The sequence below is a fragment of the Chinchilla lanigera genome, unplaced genomic scaffold (assembly GCF_000276665.1).
Source record: "Chinchilla lanigera isolate Chin_1 unplaced genomic scaffold, ChiLan1.0 scaffold00011, whole genome shotgun sequence".
NCBI classification, from domain to species: domain Eukaryota; kingdom Metazoa; phylum Chordata; class Mammalia; order Rodentia; family Chinchillidae; genus Chinchilla; species Chinchilla lanigera.
This window is the reverse complement of record NW_004955412.1, coordinates 5,781,638-5,805,916: the sequence shown is the minus strand read 5'-3', so window position 1 is coordinate 5,805,916 and position 24,279 is coordinate 5,781,638. Positions and strand designations below refer to the sequence as shown.

Here is a 24,279-nt window from a genome sequence, read left to right as displayed (position 1 = left end):
TTCGTGATGGAAAGCTGACTAACGAAAGGGAGTTTAAGGTCATCCTCTATCTTTGGAAGAAGTTCCTTCAGTCAGCTAAGAGATCTTCAAAGGAAACCCCTCCCTGGACTTGGGGAGAAAACAGAGAGGCTAACCAAGGGAAGGTTACAAAGACCTTGATTTTAAGGGAAATTTTAAGACTTTCCAACTTCCTTTCATTCAAACTGCCCAGCACGTCAAAGCATTGTATTTTGAGATATCATTTTATTCCTGATTATTATGACTAGAAATAATTTTTCATACAGAAAAGCATTTTTTTTTTAAAATTCATTCTATATGCTGGTTTCTCTTCAGACTGTATAAATCTTTCACCTCTTAAAAAAATTCATTCTATGGACCATGTATATAAGGATTGTTCCTGCCTCTGTTAAGCAATTGGACCGGTTCCAGTGTTGGAAAGGTGGTCCTAAAAATATGTTGTGTTTCAGCTTCATGCTGTTGGGCCATAGAGTACTGACTTATTTATTTTAAATAGTTGATACTTAAAATCAGTATTCTCATAAAGAGTTAGAAATATCTGACATCTTTGGAAAAATGGAAAACCTAGTAACCATCAGCTGGAGCCGAGAAATAACTGCTGTGCTTTGCCTGGTTGCAGCCGTGCCCTTCCTGCAGGCACTGCCTCTTCCTCTTCCCCACCTGGGTCTCAGGCTAAATTTTGGTTTTCGACCAGGACTTGGTTTGCAATGAACTACAAGCTGAAAAGGTCCTGAGTCTACTTCATCTTTACTTGAGGCTCAGAGAAACTACGTAATTTCCTGAAGTTACTCAACTGCAAAACTGAAATATCACCCCAGATCTTCTGAGTAGAATTTCCAGGTTCCAAACAGTGCTCTATTTGCCTATGTGAGCACCCCAGGGTGTGTGTGTGCATGTGTGTGTGTGTGAGAGAGAGAGAGAGAGGGTGGGGGGGTATCACATGGCAGGTACCAGTGCAAGGCTGAGAGGTGTACACTGAGGACTTGATCTTACCTGAATGAAGTGACTTTACTTTTTTTTTTTTTTTTTTTCTGGTACCGGGGATCGAACTCACGACCTTGCACTTGCCAGGCAGGCACTGTGCCACTGAGCTAAATCTCCAGCCCCGACTTTACTTTTTGAAGGGAATAATTACTAGATCAACTTCTGGACCATCTTCTTTTGAGTCCTCCCTCTTGCTCTGTCCCTTTGTCCTTCCTCCAACAAGCATCTGGCTGCAGCTGTGTTTATTGAGCGCCTGTGACATATCACTTACTGCCTAGTCACTACTACATGCGTCCTCCCACCATCCCTGCACTTACGTTCTCCCAGATGTACTGTTCCCAAACTGTGTACTGAGGCAGCTCAAGCTCCAGAAGCGAGTTCACAAACTAAATCTTCAAAGGAAATACAATGACAACGTTTGTTGGACACTGAACAAACTAGTTGCTCAAGGTAGCTCACAATTTTAATACTAGAACATGCTATATATTTTAGATAAAATCAAAGTTGGCAAAGCTGGATTTTCTGTGACTGCTTTGATTTAAAAAAAAAAAAAAGTAAGCACTATACCAAAATCAATGTGGTTCTTATTCTAAAAATGCAGAAATTGTTCAATGTCCAAAAGGTAGATATATTCCACTGGTAAGGAAGTGTGGTTGGTTGAGAATAAAATACACTATTATTTTTCCATTCAATTTAAGTGATGTATTATTTTTAAAAATAGCTACGGAGTTCCTGGAACATAAACACTTAATATGTTGATTTGGACCTAAATATGTTTTTTAAAAAGGACTACTGGACATTTATTTTGGTTTTGGGGCACCATGAAAAATAATCACTGAGACCCAGAGATAATGAATGTTTCAAAATCTATAGACTGACCCATTTTGGAGATGAAAATTTAGGCTGAGAGAAATGAAATCAGCGGCCCAAGTGATAAATCTGTCCCCGATTTTAAAGTCCATGTGCTTTCTACTGCCCTCCACTGGTTCCTGTGTGTCAGTCAACAAACCTTTTCCTTGAACACAAAGCAGGGTCAGACGTGGTCACTTACGCAGGTGGTCAGATCTGCCCTAGGCGCTGCACCAACCCCCACAGCCGCTCACACTTATAACCTACCAGGAACTCAGTTCTGTCTTGCTCGTAATCGTACCCCAAACTCGGTCCCTAAACTCGGTCCCTAAGGAAAAAGACTGTCCCCTGTACAAAATAACTCTGCCGGTGATGGGGCGACGGGGCGGCACTTCCGGCCAGTGCGGGGTGAGGGCTAGACGTGGGGTGGGGCGAGTAAAGCAGTTCCTGGAAAGGAGAACTGGTGAAGTTTCGTGTCTACAAGGGGAACCCTTCTGACTGCAAGTGAAGACCTTGGGAAATTCTCGGACAGAGACGACTCGTTAGAACATACTCCCAAAGAGTGCCCTGAACATTACAGAAGTCTTTCCTTCACCACAAGCGAATTCTTCAAAAAAGTAGGAAAGGAAAGCCCTAATAGCAAAAGTAGTTCATCTGTCGTTAAATGCCACTCAAAAATAAAGCATCCAGTGATATGCTATCCAATTCCATCGTGGTTCACATTAAGAGAAAAAAAAGACCAAATGCAATCAAATTTAAAATATCGAGAAAAAAAAAAAAAAAAGCCGGACGTGGTGGCGCACTCCTGTAATCCCAGCACTCTAGAGGCTGAGGCAGGAGGATCGCTGCGAGTTCGCGACCAGCCTGGTCTACAAAATGAGCTCAAGGCCAGCCTGAACTGCATAGCGAGACCCTGCCTCAAAAAGACAAAAAAAAAAAAAAAAATCAAAAAACATCAGGCATTAAGTTTAAGGGTGGGTAAGGGACTTTGGGGATGCACAGCTTTATTGCACCAAAGCCTACTCCTCTCTGGGTACTTAATAATTATTAGTGAGTTTAATTAAAACAAATTATTTGACACTAAGGTAAATTTCAGAGTAAATTTGAAAAGTCTATGAGCTAAAGCAATACTCTATACTTGTTTTCTTTTAAAAATCAACAACCATTACTGAGTGAATTTTATGGTATGTAAATTATACTTCAATAAAGCTTTTATGAAACAATATCTACTAGGCTTTCTTAAAAATTATACTAGTCATGATCGAAATTTATTCATCTTGAAAATTATTTATTTCTCTCTTTTTTTGAGACAGGGTCTCACGCTATAGTTTGGACTGTCCTTGAATTCACTATGTAGCCTAGGCTAGCCCCAAACTCCTGGTGATCCTCCAGCCTCAGCCTCCCAAGTGCTGGGATCACAGGTGTGTACCACCATGCCTGGCCCTCATTCATATTTCTAGTGCTTTTCTTTTAAAAATTATTGAAACTACACCAGCAACACATATTTATCGGGGAGGAGAAATAATTTTCTTTCTGCCTTTCTTAACTTTTGGTTGGGATAGACCCCTGTAACAAAAGACAGGATAAAAGGAAAAACAATATAACAATATACCTCATATGTATATGGCAGATGCCTGGAAAAATGAATAAATCTTAAAGAATTAGTGTTGAACTCAGGCTTAAATACCTTATTCAAATGAAACAAAGAAAAAAAGGTGGGCGCAATGCACAGGAAAAGCAGGTAACCAAAGGAAAGATTTGTTAAGAAGGTTTGTTGGTACCTTCACCACTGACAAGAATTTCTCTTGATTTAAAGGCACCCTCTCTCTCTTCTTGGTACAAACACATTCATCTACAAATAGAGATTTCTTTTAGAGATGTAACTCTTACGAAAAGAGTAATCTTTACTCTGTTTTCAGAGCATCACCTGTGTCTGCTTTTCCCCAAATTATCAGCTGGAAAATGATCCTTATGCTAAGGAAGTATACTTGGAGTAGCATCTCCCACATAGGATTGTGAACACTAAATACACATATAGAATTAAAATAGTTAGTTATCATTTTGCCTGAAAAATAGTTTTGTCAATTCCTTTATTGTCTTTTTCCTTAAAGATTTGAGAAGAGGGGGCTGGGGATTTAGCTCAGTGGCACAGCGCCTGCCTGGCAAGCGCAAGGTCATGAGTTCAATTCCTGGTACCGGAAAAAAAAAACAAAAAAAAAGATTTGACAAGATAAGTCCTGCATATGTCTACAATCACATTTTAGGGTGGCATATTCCAAACCCCATTATATTTATAGGCATGCTCACTAAAAAATTTAATAATGCAGGAGAATTGAGAAAGCACTGTAACTGAATAGAGTATAGGACTTTTTTTTTTTTTTTTTTTTTTTTTTGGTCTTTTTAAGGAAAGGTTTCACTACACAGTTCAGGCTGGTCTTGAATTTCACTTTGTAGCCCAGGCTAGCCTCGACCTTGCATCGATCCTCCTGCCTTAGCCTGCTGAGTGCTGGGGTTACGGTCATGCACCACCAAACCTGGCCAAGTGTAGGATTTTGTACCAAACTGGGTTTAAAACTCGACTCCATCCCTTCCTCACAAGTTACTGAAAACCCCTGTGACTCACTCCCCTTGTCTGTGAAATCATGATGACCAGTAATGAGGATGATGGTAATCACCCTGCTTCCCTTCTTTCACTAAGTAGAACAAAAAAGTTCATGCCCGTCTGGCTGGAAAGAATGGGCTGCCGCAATGTGTCAGCCTCATGCACGGTTAACCCTGAGAAACGGCAGGCAGGAGCAACGCTTCCCGTAGACAGAGCAGAGAGAGCGTTTTGTGTTGATGATGATGATTAAGCAGGGGCCCCCTCAGTCTGCAGGGTAAGTACAGTGACCCCAGGTAAGCACAGGTGGATTCCTGAATAGTTCCAAGTCACTGGACTGGTTGGTCATGATCTAAAAGATGAAAGCAAGATTCCAAGAAGAAAGAAAAGGATTTCTGGGAAAGGAGCACTTGAATGAGCTTAAGCAAGCAGAAACATGCAGATCACCGTGTCCCATGTTAGCACTCCAAAGAGCGCGTCTACTGAGGGGGAAGCACCGAACACCTGTGCGGATAGCACGCCCCCCCCATCATGGTGGGCGAGCCTGTGTCCCCAGCTGCCCATGGACACAATGGGCCCAGGAACGCAGCCTGGGAAGCAGGTATGGAAGCTCTCCCTCAGCCTGACTACGGCCGAGCTACCTGCTGCTGCTGACCTCTCACTGGGCATGAGGAACTGAATCCAAGCCCTCGGTTTGCTGCCATCCTTGGAAAGAAGCAACCAGTCCCTTGAAGTTAATTCGATCAGACCCTTTCTGCCCTGCAAGGGCAGCAACTTATGTTTTTCAGGATGACGATGTGGTGTGAATACGGATCTGTCTCGTTCCCCTCTAGGCACCAGCCGCTGAGACTGTGCTTCGTCTTAAATCTTCCCTTCTGTATTTCTTTACCTCAGAAAACACCTTTATCATTGCGCAGACGATTTTAATTTTCGTGGGTCTGTTTCAACCAAACTGCCAGGTCCTTGAGGGAAGATTCTGGGCCTTATTTCTCATTAATCACCCAGTCCTCCCACAAGGTCAGGCTACACAGCATATCCTTCATGAACAGTAAGAAAACGAATGAATTAAATCTCATACGAACACCCAGATCCAAGGTACTAAGGGCTGTGAGCTGGACAGTGGCAGTGAATGTGGGGAATTTGCTGTCCTTGCCTCCCAGAGCATGTCCCTGTCACAGTCACCAGGAGTAGGCAGTCTTTGGTAAGCCTGCTGGGCTCGGGGTGTTCCAACGTCTGCGATGCCTGCCTCTCCGAGGAACCAAAAATCCAGGAGACAAGAGTTGAAAACAATCAGGTTTATTCACAGCCAGCCCTGACAGGTTTCTTTTCACCTCAAACATGTACGAAAGTGCTTCTGTAGGAGGAAAAAAAAGTTATAGCGACCAGGAAAGCTCTGACATCCAGGGATGTATCTCCTATCCTGTTCCTATTCCACCTCACAGTGGACTTCAGCCTCCAGCCGCTAGTTAACTAAAATCCTAAGGAAGAAGCTTCTTTTCCACCAAAAGGATTAAGCAAGGGCAGAAGGCAAAAAAGGAAGGGGCGGGGGACAAAGACCAGTTTCAAAAGAGCTCTGTTACAAGGGAGAACTGGACCAGACCGTAATTCAGTTGCTGAAACTATGTTATTATCTATTCACTCCTAATGACAATAACTACAGTGACGCTAAAACCTAGTTGGAAACGTGTCGTGTGGCTCTGTACTCCCAGACCTAGCACCTAGTTGGGTCTGGCATGACACAACACTAAACCTATGCTTGGAGAAGGAGTAAGTAACTGAATCAGTGAAAGAGAGGAACTTTGGAACACTGGAGAGAAAATGAGCTTAGACAAGCAGGCCTGTCTTCACACCCCGCCACTACCACTCATTAACCATGAACTTTGGGGACAAAATAGATGTGATAATAACTTCCGGTATTATGCGGGATTTATCTGGCTGAATACTTCAGAAAATCAACATATATGTCGTAGCTCTACCAGTAACAAACAAAAGATGTGAGGAATTTTATCAGCTTGTATAACTAGGAAATACAAGTCATACAGCTCACTTCTGATCTGGTGAAATAACGGGATTCAAATAATGTGATTGAACATCTGAAGACCTCTCTTCAGATTTATTCTCAAACAAGTTTTCCCCCAGGGGATAAAAAGACGGCCACTAGGACTCCCCAGGCTGGTATGGATCTCATAACTCATAGTCCAGAATGAGAACAGGGCCTTCTCCCCGCCACTGTCCACTTCAACTCCAGAAACAGATACTGTGTCCCTGGTGTGTGCGGGCAGAGGGGACGGAGGACAACTCCTGCCCTCAGCGGCGTTAGCATCTGGACCTACATGTTAAAACTCAAGTTGTGTTGTAGCGGAAAGCGTAGGAACATGAATATTTTTTTGCAACATGGAGGTCATTGAAGAAAAGCAGCATCTAGGGCACTGTGAAGGCCAGGCAAGATTTCTGCAAACAGCTAAGCTGTCTGGACAGGTACAGTGAAGGAGGGATGAGAGATGAGTGGGAAAAATTCAGCAGAATGAGTACAGGAAACCCCACCAGACTGGGATGACCAGAGAATTCAGCAAAAAGAGGAAGAGGGAGAAAATGACGCTGGAAAGGTAAACAGCAGATCCTAAAACTCCTGCAGTGCCGTGTTAGTAACTGTCTTTATGCTCACGCCGCAGCTTTACAAATACAGGACTCTTACACTCACGAGTGAGAGAGGGGGTGATGGAGGGCCATGCAAAGAAAAACAGGAGCATGAGAAAGTGGCTAAGTCTGGGTTCCTACACACAGGAGTAGGGTTTTCTCTGGGTGTACATCCTAACCCCAAGACCTAATAGCTTGTACAACTTTGTACAAGACTAAAGCTCTTGTTCCTCAGTGTCTTCATCTATAAAATGGAATTGACAATGATTCCTACCTCCCTCATAGGATTATGAACATTAAATACACCTATAGCATTAAAACAGTGCCTTAAAAAAGTTAGTTCTCATTTTGCCTGAAAAATAGGTTTGTTAATTCCTTGGTTGTCTTTCTGCCTAAAGATTTGACAAAGAAAATTTTTTTATTAAATACCTATTGTGAGTCAAATGCAAAATTTTACAGGAACCGTTGCAAATGAAACATATCAAAGAAATCCCCCCATGGCGAGCATTACAGCTTAGATCTAAAACGTCTCCCAAAAGTCTCGCCGGTTCAGAGGCAAGCAATGGAAAGGGGATTGGAGGTACTGTGCTCACCAGAGGATTGATCCACTGGTGGTGTACATGCTCCTAGGGGCTGGGAGCTGGTTGGAGGGGTGGGTCACTGGGGGCATGACCTGGAAGGCTGGACTCTTGTCTCTGGCTCTTCTCTTGTGTGTCTCCGCTTCACAGCTGTCACGAGGTGGGCAGCTTTCTTCCGCCATCCCTTCCTCCTTGCCCTTTCTGCCTTAGAGCTGGACAACCATGGACTGAACCTTCTAAAATTGTGAGGCAAAATAAGCCCTTCCTCCTCTGAGTTGCAAGTGTTGGGTACTGTGTCCCAGTGACGGGAAGGTGATCAATGCAGTGAGACACTTTGGCCCACACTCCATGGGCACCTGAGCGGAAAGCTCTGAGAAGCCCACTTTCATGCAATAAGAAATTGGTGATAAGACTCCCTCAAGTGACGAAGGCTCAGCAATAGACTAACACCACCCTAGGCACTGATGAATAGAGAGAGCCTCAGTGGAAGTAGAAGCTGTCAGGAGGGTCCCTCTTTCCCTAAGTGACCCTTACTTATTCAGTGATGTCTGACCTTCCTGAAAAAGAGATAGCCATTTCCAGTTACAGACGCAGGATTAAGATGTAATCACCCTGTGGGAAAGCTAGTGGAGGCCAAAGGTCACACTGGGGTAGAGACAAGCTGTGTTGATCCTAAGAGTGGGTGAAGGAAGGACAAACGCTCGTGAGCTGGGACACCAAGGAGGACAGAGTTGTGACGGGAAATTGGAGGCAAAGACCCAAAAAGAGTGACCTTAGATTGACCCCGGAACTGGCTCCACTCAGAATCCAGGCTTCAGTGAGCAAATTCCTTAGCAGTAACCACATTAAAGAATCCAGTAAATCCATCTCCCTGGTGAACCACAAATCCGACCTGAAAAGAATCAGAGAATACGGCCTCGCTGGTGCCTCAGAGCTGCTTATGCACACCATGGCCGTGAGCAAACTGCTTCACTGTAATCAGCTGAAGCCCTAAGATGTTCGGATTTCTCCAAAAATGATAGCTGGTTTTAGCCCTACCGGCTGCTCAACAACACCCTGAAAATTCCCAGTGACTGCTTTGGGTCTAAGCCATCCACCTAATTAATTTTCAGTGTCAAGCAGAACATGGAAAAAGGGTCGAGTGCTCTCAGAGTCATGGCTTGAAATCCAAAATTATTCTCAGATCTCAGAGTGCTTACTCAGACTGACTCTCCTCCTCACAGTTTGCGACACAATCTGTAGTAGGTCGTTTGCTTCTCTCTATTTTTAGATCACAAAATAAAATACAACCGCACCCAGAGGCAAGGGTGCTGCAGAAGTTTCCGCTTCCTTTGCAACAGTCTTAGACCTCACCTGTCCAGCTACGCTGACCTAAGCACAGTAGAGGGTCACTTCTATCATCAGCTACATCCAGACGAGCCCTCCTGCCTTTCTTCCTCCTTATAAATCCTCCTCTGGAGTATAAAATGTTTCACCACATTTAAAATTAAAGTTGTGTCACTTAATAGTTCCATGGATTTAAAACTGAAATTGCAGCCCTTGGCCCAACTGATTTACTTTGCTTCAATCTTTGTGGCATCTTCCCAGGGTCTGTTGTTTATACCGTATAGCCAAAGGTTGTACTGATAGCAATCTGTCTTTCCTTGTTTAAAAAGGTAATAGATCCCATGATAAGATGATCCCTTTGGTTCATTATTACACATCACAGTGCAATGTTTAAGATAGCTGCTTCCTTGTGTCACAAAATATAGTCCTTTAGAGTTTCAATAAAATTACCAGAACAAAATCGTTTAAACCTTCTGTTTTTATTCTATATTTGTTTCATCTCCTTGCCAAGTTCATACAGGGGAAAGAAAGAATACTGCAGAACATAAAAATTCACATCACAATAATGACAATGATGACATTGATACTAATTAGCACTTGACCTCTTTCTCTGCTCTAAAAACACTGCTAAGTCTTTTGTAGGCTTAATCATGTCAGTTAATCTTCACCGTAACCCAAAGCGAAAAGGACCATTTCCATTTTTTAAGTAAGAAAGACAAATTTTAGAGAAGTGATATATTTTCACTGTCACACAGGAGGAAACCGATAGTGCTGAATGATTTTCCTTTAACCTGAGAGCAAATTTTAGTCAGATCACCCGACTAAAAGCAGAAATCATATACAGCAAGGGAAAATCAAAGGAATAAAAGTTATCAAGCATATAGCATATAAATTAATGACCTAAATATAAGAACTAATACCATAAAACTCTTAGAAGAAAGCATAGGGGCAAATCTTTAGAATCTTGAATTTAGCAGTTGATTCTTAAGTATGTCACCACAAGCACAAACAACCAAAAGATAAATAAATAATTCACCAAAATTATAAAAAAACCAAAAAGACTAAACTTTTGTGCACCAAAGAACATTATCTAGAAAGTGAAGACAGCCTATAGAATAAGAGAAAATATTTGTAAATCAGATATCTGATAAAGGTCAGACTGTCTGTCCAGAATTTACTGCTATGAGGAACTTTAGAATTCCTACAATGCAACAACAAAAAGACAAAAAACAAGCTAACCAAAAATATGAGCAAAGGGCCTGGACAGACATTTCTCCAAAGATATACAAATGAACGACGGACAACAAGCATATAAAAATGATTAAAATGGTAAATTTTAATTATGTACATTTCATATGCCCCCACAAAAAATACTGCTCTCTTTTAAAGAAAGTCATTCACAACCTGCATCTACAGACCAGACTACTCTTGGGAAATCCAGACATGAGTTTCTGCTGCTAAAACCACAAATTCAAGTCCAACGTTGATGTCATTCTTCCACCACGACTAAGTTCCCGCTGGGTTGGAAAAGTCCACTCCTTGTTCTCTCTCCTATAAGCCTTGTCTCCACAATAGCAGCTCCACAGTTAAGCTCAGATCATCTCTGAGTCTTTCTTCCTCACTCCTACAACCAACTAACTCTCAAGTTTTGGTTTTGTTTAAATTTTTTTCTCCCAGAAATTCTGGATATATCTTGAATTTACTTCTTCCTTTCCATTCCTAGGGCCACAGTCTTTGTTCAAGACCTCACTCTCCCTCCCTCACCAGGATGATTCTAGTAACTTTCTGCTTAGGCTATCAGCCTTTAAGAGCCCTCTGCAAGAAGTCACCTCTCTGTGTGCTGTTTAAGTTCAGAATATCCTTTAGCATTTGCTCACATTACAGACCTGACCATTTTTCTTCCTTTAAAATATGTCTTCAGGGGCCAAGGATATAGCTCAGCAGTGCAGAGCCTGCCTGGCAAGCGTGAAATCCTGAGTTCGATTCCCAGTACCCAAAAACAAAAAAATGTTTTCATTCCCCTTAGAATAAAGTCCAAACTTGCTTGCATACAAGACTAGCTCTTGACAACTAGTTCCCAAGCAGTGTTACATACACTCACTGCACTCAACTCCACCCGTGCTGAGCTTTCTCTACCCCAGCCGCATTCCTCTCCCTTCCCACCTCCATAGTTTGCTGTAGGGCTCAGTCTTGGTGTCACAGCTCCTGTGGGTTTAGACAAATGTATAATGGCACGTGCCCACCGCTGTAAAATGACAGAGCATTTATACTGCCCTAAAAATCCTCCATGTTTGCCTATCCATCCCCTACCTCCCCTTACCCCACCCTGGCCTTGGAACCACGGATCATTATATTGTGTCCATAATTTTTCCTTTCCTAGAATGTCATATAGTTGGAACTATATAGATTTAACCTTTTCAGATTGGCTTGGTTCACTTAGCTGCATACATTTAATATTCTCCTATGTCTCTATACGGCATAATAGCTTATTTATTTTTAATTGCTGAGTAATGCTCCATTGGCTGGAAGCACCAATGGTTTATCCATTCACCTACCGAAGAACAGCTTGGGTGCTTACAAGTTTTGGCGATTACGAATATGGATGGTATAAACATAGGTGTATGGGTTTCTGTGTAGGCATAAGTATTTATCTCCTTTGAGTAAATGCCAAGGATGGCAACTGAAGAATTATATTGTACGAGGATGTTTAATTTTGTTAGAAATGGCCATATCTCTCCCAAAGTGACTGTGCCATCCTGCATTCCCAACAGCCAGCACATTGGGCATTTGATGTTGTCAGTGTTCTGGACTTTGGCTATTCCAAAGGGGATGTAGAGCAGTGGTAATGCATTGTTTTAATTTATGTTTCTCTGATGCCAGGTGATATGGAACATCTTTTATGCTTATTTGGCATTTTGTGTATCTTCTTTGGAGAGGTCTGTGTTCAGGTCTTTGGTGCATGTTTAAATCAGGTTGTTTGTTTTCTTATTTTGAATTTTAAGAGTTCTTTATGTGTTTTGGGTAATGATTCTTTGTCAGATATATCTTTTGCAAATTTTTTCTCCCTGTCTGTGGCTTGTCTGATTATCTGAGGGAATGTGTTTGATTTTAACTTAATATAAAGATCACTCAATATCTCCTAGAATTTCATTATTAGCTGACCCAAGGCCATAAATAGTAATGTATTCTACGTTTATTGAGCACCTATTATAGACCATAAGGATAACAAATACTCAAGTATAGCTGACCTGTGACCACCAGAATCAAAGCATCTCTGTAAATACAGCAAGTTTAACTAACTGAACCAGACATTTTACCTGTGTTTATATGCAATACTCTGTCTCAGGCTGTCTCAGGTAATTTAAATTTTTTAAGTGTCAGCATACTTGAGGTGTCTCTCATCATGCACCATAGTTATAATCCCTAGTGTTCCCCCAAGAAATGTATAATACAGTGAGGTAGGTAGGTGCATTGCAAATAAATAGGCTGTATGGTAGGACAGAAAAAGCACAGAATTGAGTCATAGCCAATATTAACTACCTGTGGCCTTAGGGAAATCAGTTAATCTGTCCTCAATCTTGGCTCAATAAACTAGCTGAACTAGAATCTCTGGATAGTGGGTTTTTCATAGATAAGTGTACTATAACCTTTGTGTGTACTGACGGCCAACACAGCCTTTCCTGCAGCTGGTAACAGTTGGAGTCAGAGTGACTGGAAGAAAAAGACTGGATAAAGCGATTTCCAAGTTGAAAGTCCAGCTTTGGCGAAATCTCTTAACATAGGATGGGGAGAACATGATCAAGTCAAGCCCATGCTTGAAAAGTTTTGTTCAGTTTTATGAAATTCAAGAAAAGTTAAGAGCAGTGTTGACCATTAAGAAAAGAAGCAACTTGCTTGAAAGGGCACCTAGCAAAGGGAAATTTCACTGCTTGGCTGAGGTACCTGGCAGGAGATGTGATAAAGCACAGCTCTACTTTCCCACCTGCCATTCCTACCATCTTCCTTCTCCACAAAGAACCACAGGAGGTAGGCGTTGTTCTGCTTTTTTGACTTTGCTGACTGTTACAGCATTTGCTTAATAATATTATTTGTAATTTTTACTTTCCCATATATTTCACTTTTTGGAAAAATGCTTCCAAAATATCTAACAAAACAATGTCCTGAATGATGTACCCCAAAACTTTTAAAGTGAGAATACTTATACGACAGCAATTTGACACTGACAAATAAATATGTTTCTCATGGATTCAATTAAATAGCAGACAGAAAAAAAATCCTTTGAAAGATAAATACATCGGGTGCTTCCTGCCAATAAGGGACACAACTTCCTCATTGTTGTTAATGAAAAATAATACATACTTTCTAAAAAGAAAGAAAACACTCATGAGTCACCTATTTCCACATTCGGGACTGAGAAGCTATAAATTTCTCCAGCCTCTAGCATTAAACTTCAAACCAATCATAGGCCTGAGAACAGCTGATGGTAGCTATGCTGCTCACCCTGCTGTGGGCCGTGTGTCTGCTGCCCAGCTGCCTGGCCCTGCCGCTGCCCCCGGAGGCGAGAGACACGAGCGACCTGCAGTGGGCAAAGGCACAGGTATGTCGCCGTCCACTCACCTGGGGCTCGGGGGCCTCGCCCTCAGCATCGGAACTGTGTGTCTCGGTTATTTTCTCCTTCCACGCCAGGCTTGCAATGAATTTTCTTGTCTGGAGTGTCTCTGCTTATAAAGGCAATTACGTTTTCATCAAGTAGCCATTCAGAGCAGACTTTAGTGTCCCTCCACACAGTTTTAGGAATCTTTTTAAGCATCTTCCAACTTGGAAGGTGAAGATAATAATGATGCCACCGAACGGGGGTGTTAAAAGCATTTAACACACCACCCGCACGTTGTTCACACACAATACATTGAAGTTTTATTATTATTTATTGCAACTTGGAATTCTTTTCCTATGTGAGCTCTTAAGATGAGAACTATTTGTACTGGAGAGGTTCCAAAGTCAGCAACTATGGCTAGAAGTTACAACTTTGCCACAAGTCAATGATGCTAGGCAAAGCTTAATTTCTGAGTTGGTTTTCTCGTGTGTTCCATAGGCGTAATATGTGTCCTATACCATACAGGATTATTCCAGTGAGCAACATGAGGATACCAACTAATATGTATGTTAACAATTACTGGTTATAAAATACCTGCATGTACACGGTGGCATTTACTCTGTAACTCCATCCTGAGGAAAACAAAGGAGAAATGGAAGCTGTTGGTTCACTTTCTTCTAAGTGATAGAAGAATCAAGACAGGTTTTCTAGCTCAAAGATAGTATTTTTATTTTTTCCAATACATTATGTACTAAATGATTTAATAAACATAAAAACTTACTATTTTGTAGAATAATAGCGCAATTACTCTTAAGTAGTATGTACAAATCTAAGCTTTAAGCATAAGAAAAATCAATTTTTATTTCACATTAACTTGGATTTTTTAAAGGTTCAATATTAGATTAGATTAAACTGTATGAATTACCAATATATAGCTTTTTTTACATCCAAAACAATAATTTTTACCTGACTAATCGGTTCTCCAGCAGGAGCTCACTGGCAAGAGTACTGAGCCCCTTACTTAGCATGCAGATTGCCAACAGCTAGAAAGAGGTTAGTTCGGCTTTGATGAAAGACAAGAAAGTTAATCTCAAGAATGCAGAGACATTTCTTCCATTTCTTTGTAAATTCTGTGGCTCTGGAAGGGATAAAATCAGTTACTTGTTTTTAAATAAAGAATTAATTTGTAATTGTCATAGATGGACAGTATTTACGTACTGAATGAAACACAATCATTGCTAACAAGTAGAGAAGACATAATATTAACAAGAGTATTTATGTAAAATACATTGTCCTGACAGATTCTCAGACAAATAATAACTAGTGTCCACTCCAATACTGACTGCAGATTAGCGAGCCGATGTTTAAATCATTTCAACAACAATATGCTCACGCATTCTATAAGCCTATGCATTCTAAATTCTATGCATTTTCTAATAAAATGACTTTAGAACAAGAACACAAGTGTTTTGGGGGTGATCTTATGTAAGTTATTTCACTTCTTTGAGTCATGTTTCTTTATATAGAAAACAGAAGTAGCAATGCCATAGCTGCTTCACAGAATGGTTGAAATTACCCAACACTAGTACGTGGTTTTAAAATGTTCTTATAGTTTTGCAGCCAGTATTAGTTCTTAATTTATTTTTATATATTCTACCTGTTGGGTTCCCATTCTCACCTCTAGACACTAAGAAACTCTAAGAAAAAAAAAAAAAAGAAAGAAATTCCCCAGGATTCATTTGTCCATGGAATAGGTACGGGAAGACCTGCTTTATTCTGCCACCTCCAGAAGTGGCTTTACTAGGTATTTAAGGATGAAAAGAGGGACTAGTGTTGGAAAAGACAGAGCAAAGGAAAAGAAAAACTTGGAGTCAGGTATTCAGAATGAGTTCTATTAACTTCATATATGGACCCCAGCAAATCATTTGGAGGCTGTGAGCTTTGATTTCTTGACCTAGACAATTCAAACTAATTAAAGTAGCAATACCTCCATGTCCTTTCCCAGGCTGAAGTGTTAACACTCTTTAATCTTTAGCTGAACCAGAGCTGAGCAGGATCTTAGATGGGCTGGTGGACTCCAGATCTCCTCACAGAGCCTACAATACCAAGGAGGTCTTTTTTTTTTTTCAAAGATATTTTTTATGGAAAAAAGATAAGACAAAATTTCATTACAGGGGCTGGGGATTTAGCTCAGCAGCAAAGCGCCTGCCTGGCAAGCGCAAGGTCATGAGTTCGGTTCCCGGTACCGGAGAAAAACAAAACAAAAAAAAATTTCATTACAAAATAATAGGAGAATAATAATAGTTAACACATGTTGTTATCTTTAAAGTAGTCGTGCAGGGTACAAGATAGGGTGGGTGAAAGGGGAAAGGAGAGTAGGGGAAGCACGCAAGTCAGTTATACTATCAGAGTCTCTTAGATCATTACAAAGGAAGGTTTGTGCTAATATCAATTGGAGACATTTTTATCACCAAGGGCGTCTTGATGTGGCTCTTTGAGGTGCACTGGGATGTTCCTCCTGATCGTTCTAGGAATAAAACCAGGCACTGTACAGTGTGTGTTGTGTTTCTCCTCAAAAAATGTTGATGGGTAGAAAGATAAACAGAAGGGTTTTTTCTCTTTAGCTTATGAAATAGCACGCTAATGCTTCATTAACAATATTACTTTTCTCTTCACTAGTGCATACTTATTTTATTAAGTGACTATATAATTATCCTGTCTTCAAATCAGTATTTGAATCCTCAAGCACCAGAGGCAAAGGATGTAAAGACTTCTGAAATAAAAGAAGACAATAAACAAGAGTTATGTACTTTCTTTTTAATAGGACTACCTCAAGAGATTTTATCTCCTTGACTCAGAAAGAAAGGATGCCAACAGTTTCAAAGACAAACTCAAGGAAATGGAGAAGTTCTTCCATCTACCTATAACAGGGAAGTTAAACCCTCGCATCACAGCAATAATGCAGAAGCCCAGATGTGGAGTGCCAGACGTTGCAGAATATTCACTATTTGCAGAAAAGCCAAAGTGGACTTCCACAGTTGTCACTTACAGGTTAGTTTTGCTTTGACTAATTCAGCAAGAACGGTCAAGCCCCTTTACTAAGAGAATAACTATTGTTTCCTTGTTTGCTACTAGAATTGTATCCTATACTCCAGACTTACCACAGAGCAGAGTGGATGAAATAGTGGCAAAAGCGTTAAGCCTGTGGAGCGAGGAGATCCCACTGAGCTTCAGGAGAATTCGGTTTGGAACAGCTGATATAGAGATTGGCTTTGCCAGAGGAGGTAAGGATGATTGCTGCAGGCTAAGCCTGTGCGCTCTACTTGTTTGTTGTGAATGTCAGCGCTGTCCTCTTCTAGAAACTTGCCAACTTTCACGGGGGCTGAAGCTGTACCTCAGAATTACACCATGCGCTTCTCATGCACAGAGCTCTGGTTTCACTTCCCAGCACCGCCAAAGAAAAGGCCCTTTAGTGAGATTTATAGGGATAGAAATATTACACATAGTAAAGGGATAAAAATTTTTTGAATTGGTTACATTAGAGCCACTTTTTATTGGAGCAATTGGTAAACTATAACTTATGACCCAAAACCAGCTCACCATGAGTTTTTGGAAATAAAGTTTCACGGAACGGAGCCATGTCCCTTCCCTTACCTGTTGTCTTAGGCTCACTTTCAGATGGGCTACAACTGTGATAGAGCCCCTCAAGTGCACAAAGCTTGAACTACTTATTAGCTGGCCCTTTATAGAAAAAAATGTACAAGCCCCAATTTTGTTACATGAATTATTACATATATAATATCAATTATATATATATATATATGTTTAAAATTAGCTAATATCAACATTAAAGTAAGAGAAGGTGTTACAGCTTCCAGAAACTTCAAATGACTTCCAGAGGTGGGATAGCCTCTATGGCCTGTTGCTAATGTCTTTCTTTTTTTTTTTTTTTTGGTTCTTTTCTGGTACCGGGAATTGAACTCATGACCTTGCGCTTGCCAGGCAGGCGCTGTGCTGCTGAGCTAAATCCCCAGCCCCTGCTAATGTCTTTCATATAGCAAGAAAATGGAAAGTAGAGATGTTTATATTAAGAAGAGTGTAGGTATATAACACAAATACAAGCTGCTCTTCACTGCTAGGGTTTCCTGGTACAAATTTAGGGGGAAATGTTTTCCACTGTGTTCTGTTCTGATATTGAACTGCCTGGGTACTATGAATTTAGCCAAAACTTGAACTTGACCCCATGATATTAGCAATGCTGAAGAAAATGCTCTGGAGAGCATCAACAACAGCACTACAGGATTTTCAAGTATTAGATAAACTGAATACAACCTGATGCCCACCTGAAGATCAATAGTTCTACAATGCAAATAGAAGGACTATTAAAATCCACTTTAAGAGATCTTGGGCCAGGGATACAGCTCAGCGGCACAAGCGCCTGCCTGCCAAGTACAAGGTCCTGAGTTCAATTCCAGGTACCGAAAACAAAAGAAAAAGAAAGAGCCTTTGGGCCGGGGATATAGCTCAGTGGCATAAGCACTTGCCTGGCAAGCCTGAGGTCCTGAGTTCGATACTCGGTACCAAAAAAAAGAAAGAGACCTTGAGCATGGTTCTGTAAGAGGCATCTACTATGCTCACAAGCAATAAGCTAATTTTCCAGATAAATAAACAGGAAAGGATACACAGATTACTTGCTTGAAAGTACTACTCGTGCTGGGCATGGTGGCTCATGCCTGTAATCCCAGCACTCGAGAGGCTGAGGCAGGAGGATCGCTGAGAGTTCAAGGCCAGCCTGGGCTACAAAGTGAGCTCAAGGCCAGCCTGAACTTCATAGCAAGACCCTTCTCAAAAAGAAAAAGAAAAACGAAAGAAAGAAAGCACTACTCACACTCATTCTGCTCCCACTGACCAAACAAAACAATCAGATTTAACAAACACTGAAATGTAACCTAGGGTTAGATACGATGCACTTAAAGTCCTGAAGGCCATAAGCCTTCAATACATGGTGTTTAGCAGTCGTGAGTAGTGGTTCTAATGAAAGAAAATAGGCGGCCAAACTACCCTTTGTATGCAGCTGGCTGCTGGCACCAACAATGTCAAATACTTGGACAGAGGTGTTCTTTCTAACCGCAACAGCATATAAAATAAGAAGATGGAATAACTACTGAAAAATTCAACCACTACAGAAAATTGTCCCATTTTCTTGCAGCTCACGGTGACTTCCACCCATTTGACGGACCAGGAAACGTTCTGGCTCATGCCTTCCCACCTGGGCCAGGCTTAGGAGGAGATGCTCACTTCGACAAGGATGAACTCTGGACCGACGGCAGCAGACTAGGTATAGTGTCCCACGCCTGTTCTACTACGCAGCCTTTTTAAAACCCCAAACTCAGGGCTGGGGATACAGCGCAGCAGCAAAGCAGCACAGCACCTGCCTGGCAGGCATAAGGCCCTGAGTTCAATTCCCAGCACCAAAAAAAACAAAAAAAACCCACAAAACTAAAATCCCAAACTCATGCTAATTCTATTGATTTAATTTATGTACTTACCAAGACTTAGGGGGTTAATAATATTCCTTAGTTATTGTGGGCTGATCAGGTCCACAGTCTCCCCAGTGAGTGTATGAAGAAGGCTAAATAAAAAGAGGTGGATGGAATGATTTCAGGGCTCCAGCAGGATCAAAGCCCTCTCACAGAAGTCAAGACTCTTTCGAGGCTAAGACCAAAACATTTCTGGGTGGCTCGTATTTATTTGGTTATCAGAAGAAGGGAGGAGTGAGATCCCTGAGGCTTAGTCTTTATCTAGTTGAGATCAGCTCCAGGTGTCCTGGGCTGTGATCTTGTTTTATCCTTTGAGGCTTTCCAGCTTCATCCACCATTACAGGTTTTAGTAGGGATCAGTGACTCACAGAGGTTCACTTACTATGAATCTGTCACCCACTTCCAGACAAGCAGCCCAGGCTTTGGAGAGATTCAAAAGTAAACATAAGAAGCCAGTTGTATAATTTAAGTCCTGCTCAGGGCTGCTTCCTTGTGGTCTCCATCAAAGACTTTAAGTGTCAACCACTGTACTATGTGCTTGAAACGCTGCAATCTTATTTAATATACTTGTTATAAACACAGAAAATGAATGCTCAGGCTATAAGCCCAGCAGCATTGGGTTCAGTTTGCTGTCTCTACCAGTTACCTTGAGGGAGTCATTTCACTTCTCTGAGCCTCAATTTCTTCTCTGTGAAGTGAGAATAGTAATAGTTTCCATCTGAAGTGTTGCTTAAATTAAATGAGATAATGGCTTTCATGGTGCTTTAGCATCATGCTTGGAATATATTAATAACTCAACAAATTATCACTATTTCTTTATATTTCCTAAAAATAAATGTGTCAAATGGAAAAGAAAGAAGAGACTAAAGACTATAATATTTCAGAATTATATGTAACTGGATCATTCACTATTGTTAAAAAATTAATCATATTCATCACTTTCCAAAGTAGGAGATTATAAACATAGCAGAGTGGGAGGTAGCTCAGTGGACAGTGCCTGGCAAGTACAAGGTCCTGAGTTCAATTCCCAGTACCAAAATAAATAAATAGTAAATAAACAAACAAACAAACAGAACAGAACTGAGCGTTTTTCTCTTTAGCTTATGAAGAAGCATGCTGGGACTTCATTTACAATATGAAACTTTCCTTCACTGGTCCACACTTCTTTTATTAAGTGCCTATGTAGTTTATTCTGTTTTCAAATTAGTATTTGAATCCACAAAAGCCAGAGGCAAAAGATGTACAAGCTTTCGAAACAAAAGAAGACAATCAACAAGAACTACAAATTATTTACTCTCTTTTTAATAGGACTATCTCAGTTAATGGAGCACAGCTCTGGCATAAATAGTCCTAATTGGATATAATGCCTTTTTTTAAAAAATATAGCTATTCCCTGGCTGTGAAAGAGAAATTAGTACTTGTGTTTGGCAAAAGGAAGCAGGTAGCTCAAACCAAGGAGTGAAACCCTGACCTGTGTGACAGTGAGATGCTGCCTCCTTCCACACCTTGCAGATACTTTTCATTTTTTCTCCTCACTCAAGGTAAATTGGAGGTAACTTCCTTCAGTTCGGTGCAGTGCAACTGAAGTTCTGGGGATTCCTGAAAACTCACAGTCTCACAATATCCCGGTTCCTTACGCAGCCTTTCCGCATGCAGAAGGAGGAAAACAAACTTCTTTAAAGATACAGGACGTGATTGAAAAGCGCAGTGAACGTCCACCTTTTCCGAACTTATTAAATTAGATGACACAGTACCACGAACTCCCCTCATCTTGCTCTCCCTCGACTCAATACACTTATCCCACCATTCTTGCCACTTTCGTGACTGCTTCATTGTGCTGCTGCAGTTGCCTCAATGTTCTGGATCATTCAGAACACTTACCTTTCCTGTCATTTTGAGTTTGGGGAAAAAATAGAAGTTACACAGCGCCAGACCCAATGAATAAGGTGGCTGAGGACGCACTGGACACACCTTAACGCTTTAAAAAGCTTGCCTTTCAGTGAGATGGGTTCCAGCAGCCAATATTTTTGCTCACAGCTCGTGAAGACATTCACAAAAGAGTACTTCCAGAGCTGCTTCAGAAAGCGGCAAGAGCAGTGAGACAAGTATGCTCGAAGTGAGGCAACTATTTTGAGGGGGATTAATGGCGATGTGTTTTTTACTGTGATACATTTTGTAGTTATACATTCACCATATATTTTTATCACAACTCATATATATATATAGATATAAAGATATAAATATATAGATATATAAAAACAACTACTTTATACTAAAAATCGAAAACAAATCCCAGCATTGCCTGGACATCTTGCCTTTCAGACTCGCATTTCTCAACACTAGCTTTCTCTCTCCTGACATTCAAAGTCATAATCACTTTTTTTTTTTGAGACAGGGTCTCACTATGCAGTTCACTTGAGCTCACTTATGTAGTGTATGCTTGTCTCACACTTGCAACGATCCTCCTGTCTCAGCCTCCCGAGTGCTGGGATTACAGGTGTGCACCACCACACCTGACCAAAAATCACTTATTGACTAGCCATTATTTTCCAGATATTGGGAAATTCTATAGGGTAAGAATTATTACCTCTGTTTAATAGATAAGGAACTAAGGTTGGGTGTGGTAGTGCACACCTGTAATTTTAGAACTGGGAGGTTGAGGCAGGAGGATCACTGCAAGTTTGAGACCAGCCTGGGCTACAAAGTGAATTCAAAGCCAGCCTGAACTGCATAACAAAACCTTGTCTCAAAAAGATATTAAAAAAAGAAATGAAGACTTAGCAATGCCCAATATTGTCCAGCTAGTCAAGTAGTGGAACTATGTTATAAGTCCAGGTCTTAGTGATTTAAAACCTTTGCTTTCCATTATACTACTACTTGAGCGATTATACAAGAAGAAAAATGGCAAAGAAAAAAAAAAAAGAGCACATTTTAATAAGCAGAAGTAGTGGTTACATTAAATCACTACTATTTTAGTTCTCCTTCTAGCCCCTTTATACTTTTGCAGGTCCAGAAATAAACTACGAAAGTTGGGTATCCTTGTAGTTGCTTTTTATATTTTGTTATTACCTTATATACGATGCTATGGGTATTTTCATAGTCTTTTCAGTAGTCACCATCCGTCACTTCTCTGGTTGTAGGAATTAACTTCCTGTATGTGGCAACTCATGAACTTGGCCATTCTCTGGGCCTGAGTCACTCCGCCAACCCTGACGCCGTGATGTACCCAACATACGGAAACGGAGACTTTCGAAGCTTCAGACTTGCGTGGGATGACATTGAAGGCATTCAGGAATTATACGGTAACGTTTATGATTTCAAGTGAGAAAGATTTCACATTTTCTCACTGAATAGGTTTGAGAGAGGCTGGGAAATGGGTATTTACCTGGAAAGCCACAGTGGAACTTACATCCAAAACCCTATGCAGGAGAGAAGTTAGACCTTCAGTACTCAATTTAATGAGGCTATTTTATGAGTACAAAGTTATACTCATTTTAAGTTTTAAGCTTCAGCAACACTCTATTGTGTGTGAAATCAAGAAAATGGCATTGTCAAGCCATTCTCTCTCTTTTTTTTTTTTTTTTCTTTTTGTCTGTTTGAGACAGTCTTGCTATGCAGTTCAGGCTGGCCTTGAGCTCACTTTGTAGCCCAGGTTGGCCTTGAACTCACAACGATCCTCCTGCCTCAGCCTCCCCAGTGCTGGGATTACAGGCGTGTCCCACCACGCCCAGCTTGTCAAGTCATTCTCAAGCGGCCACCCACTGTTCTTGCTTGATCAGCTCAGAGACTTTCGGAGAGCATCCCCTTCTGGGAATGAACTGAAGGAACCGAACCCCAGCCCCCATCACTGCCCACGCCCAAGGATTTGCCCTGATGATTGAAAGGGACCCAGTTTTTCCGGCTTACATATACATGTGGGGAAAGTGGCTAAGGATGGACAGCCACTGCTATGATTGCTGGTCATAGCACTTACGAACAGCTCCTACCCCGCTCTACACTTGCTTGTTGTAAGTTTCACATTCATGGCTGGGCATGGTGGTGCACGCCTGTAATGCCAGCACTAGGGAGGCTGAGGCAGGAGGATCATTGCAAGTTCGAGACCACCCTGAGCTACGAAGTGAGCTCAAGGCCAGCCTGAACTGCATAGTGAAACCCTGTCTCAAAAAGACAAAAAAAAAAAAAAAAAACCACCAAAATACCAGAAATTATATATGAATATATGCATATAAAATAAGAAATAACTGCAAAAAGATCACAGAAAAGTCTTTGATCAAATGTAAGTGTTTCCACACAACAGATTACTGTCCTGAGGGAAAATGGATTGCTATGGGAAAATGGATTTCACCTATATCAGCTAAACTCAGGATATACTATAAATCTGTCTTCCCCAAACCTTGTTCCTAGAATCCTAGTCCTACACGATGATTCCCCCAAAAGAATGCTGTAGAGAAATAACTTCAAGATACACTACCCACTATGTTTCAGATGCATAAGATATTAGGGAATGCTAAACAAGCACTGTGGAACTCAGTGTTTTCTAAATGATAACCAGTTCTGTGGAATACCATTGAAATCACACAAAATAACTCTTTAGACAACTCACTCTGGAAAGTTCTATGTAACTGGACCCTAGAGATCCTACATAAAGAGCTGCTACACCCGGAAGACTCACAAAATAATGACTGTTGTTGGGGAAGTTAGCCCCATCAAAGCAGAATATCCTACCCTGACCTTATATAAAGGTGACAAACTCATAGAATATTCTGTGGCATTCTATACCTATTTTAGAACCTTGAGAAAAATACAAAAGGATTAAAAAAGATCTGAGGCAATGTGATTAAGTTTGAGAGGAAGAAAACTGACTGGAGTGTTAAATCCTTAAGTATTACAGAAAGAGGCACCCTTAGTCCAGATTGGAAACAAGAAATCCTTGGAGAAATGAAAGTAAGACATAATTATGTAATTTATACATGTAGAGAGTTCATTAATCCAAAAGTAATAAGCCTTGCGTGCATGAGGCCTGGATCCCCAATACCGCTAAAAAATGACCAAAAAATACAGATTCAAAAAAATAGAAACGATGGACTCAAGACTGCTGGTGTCATATTCAGAATAATAAAAACAATAGTTAAGGGGCTGGGGATTTAGCTCAGC

The 24,279-nt window shown here is 40.9% G+C and overlaps 1 protein-coding gene across 1 annotated transcript in view; it reads left to right on the top strand.

Moving 5' to 3' along the window:
• The first annotated feature begins 13,431 nt into the window (after window positions 1-13,431).
• Window positions 13,432-24,279, top strand: part of Mmp7 (matrix metallopeptidase 7) — an 11,714-nt gene continuing 866 nt past the window's right edge. Inside the window, exons 1-5 of the mRNA XM_005377982.2 lie at window positions 13,432-13,588; window positions 16,410-16,636; window positions 16,721-16,869; window positions 18,795-18,923; window positions 22,266-22,427. Coding sequence (XP_005378039.1) covers window positions 13,472-13,588; window positions 16,410-16,636; window positions 16,721-16,869; window positions 18,795-18,923; window positions 22,266-22,427 — 784 coding nt within the window. The 5' untranslated portion in view covers window positions 13,432-13,471. The remainder of the gene's footprint in view (window positions 13,589-16,409; window positions 16,637-16,720; window positions 16,870-18,794; window positions 18,924-22,265; window positions 22,428-24,279) is intronic.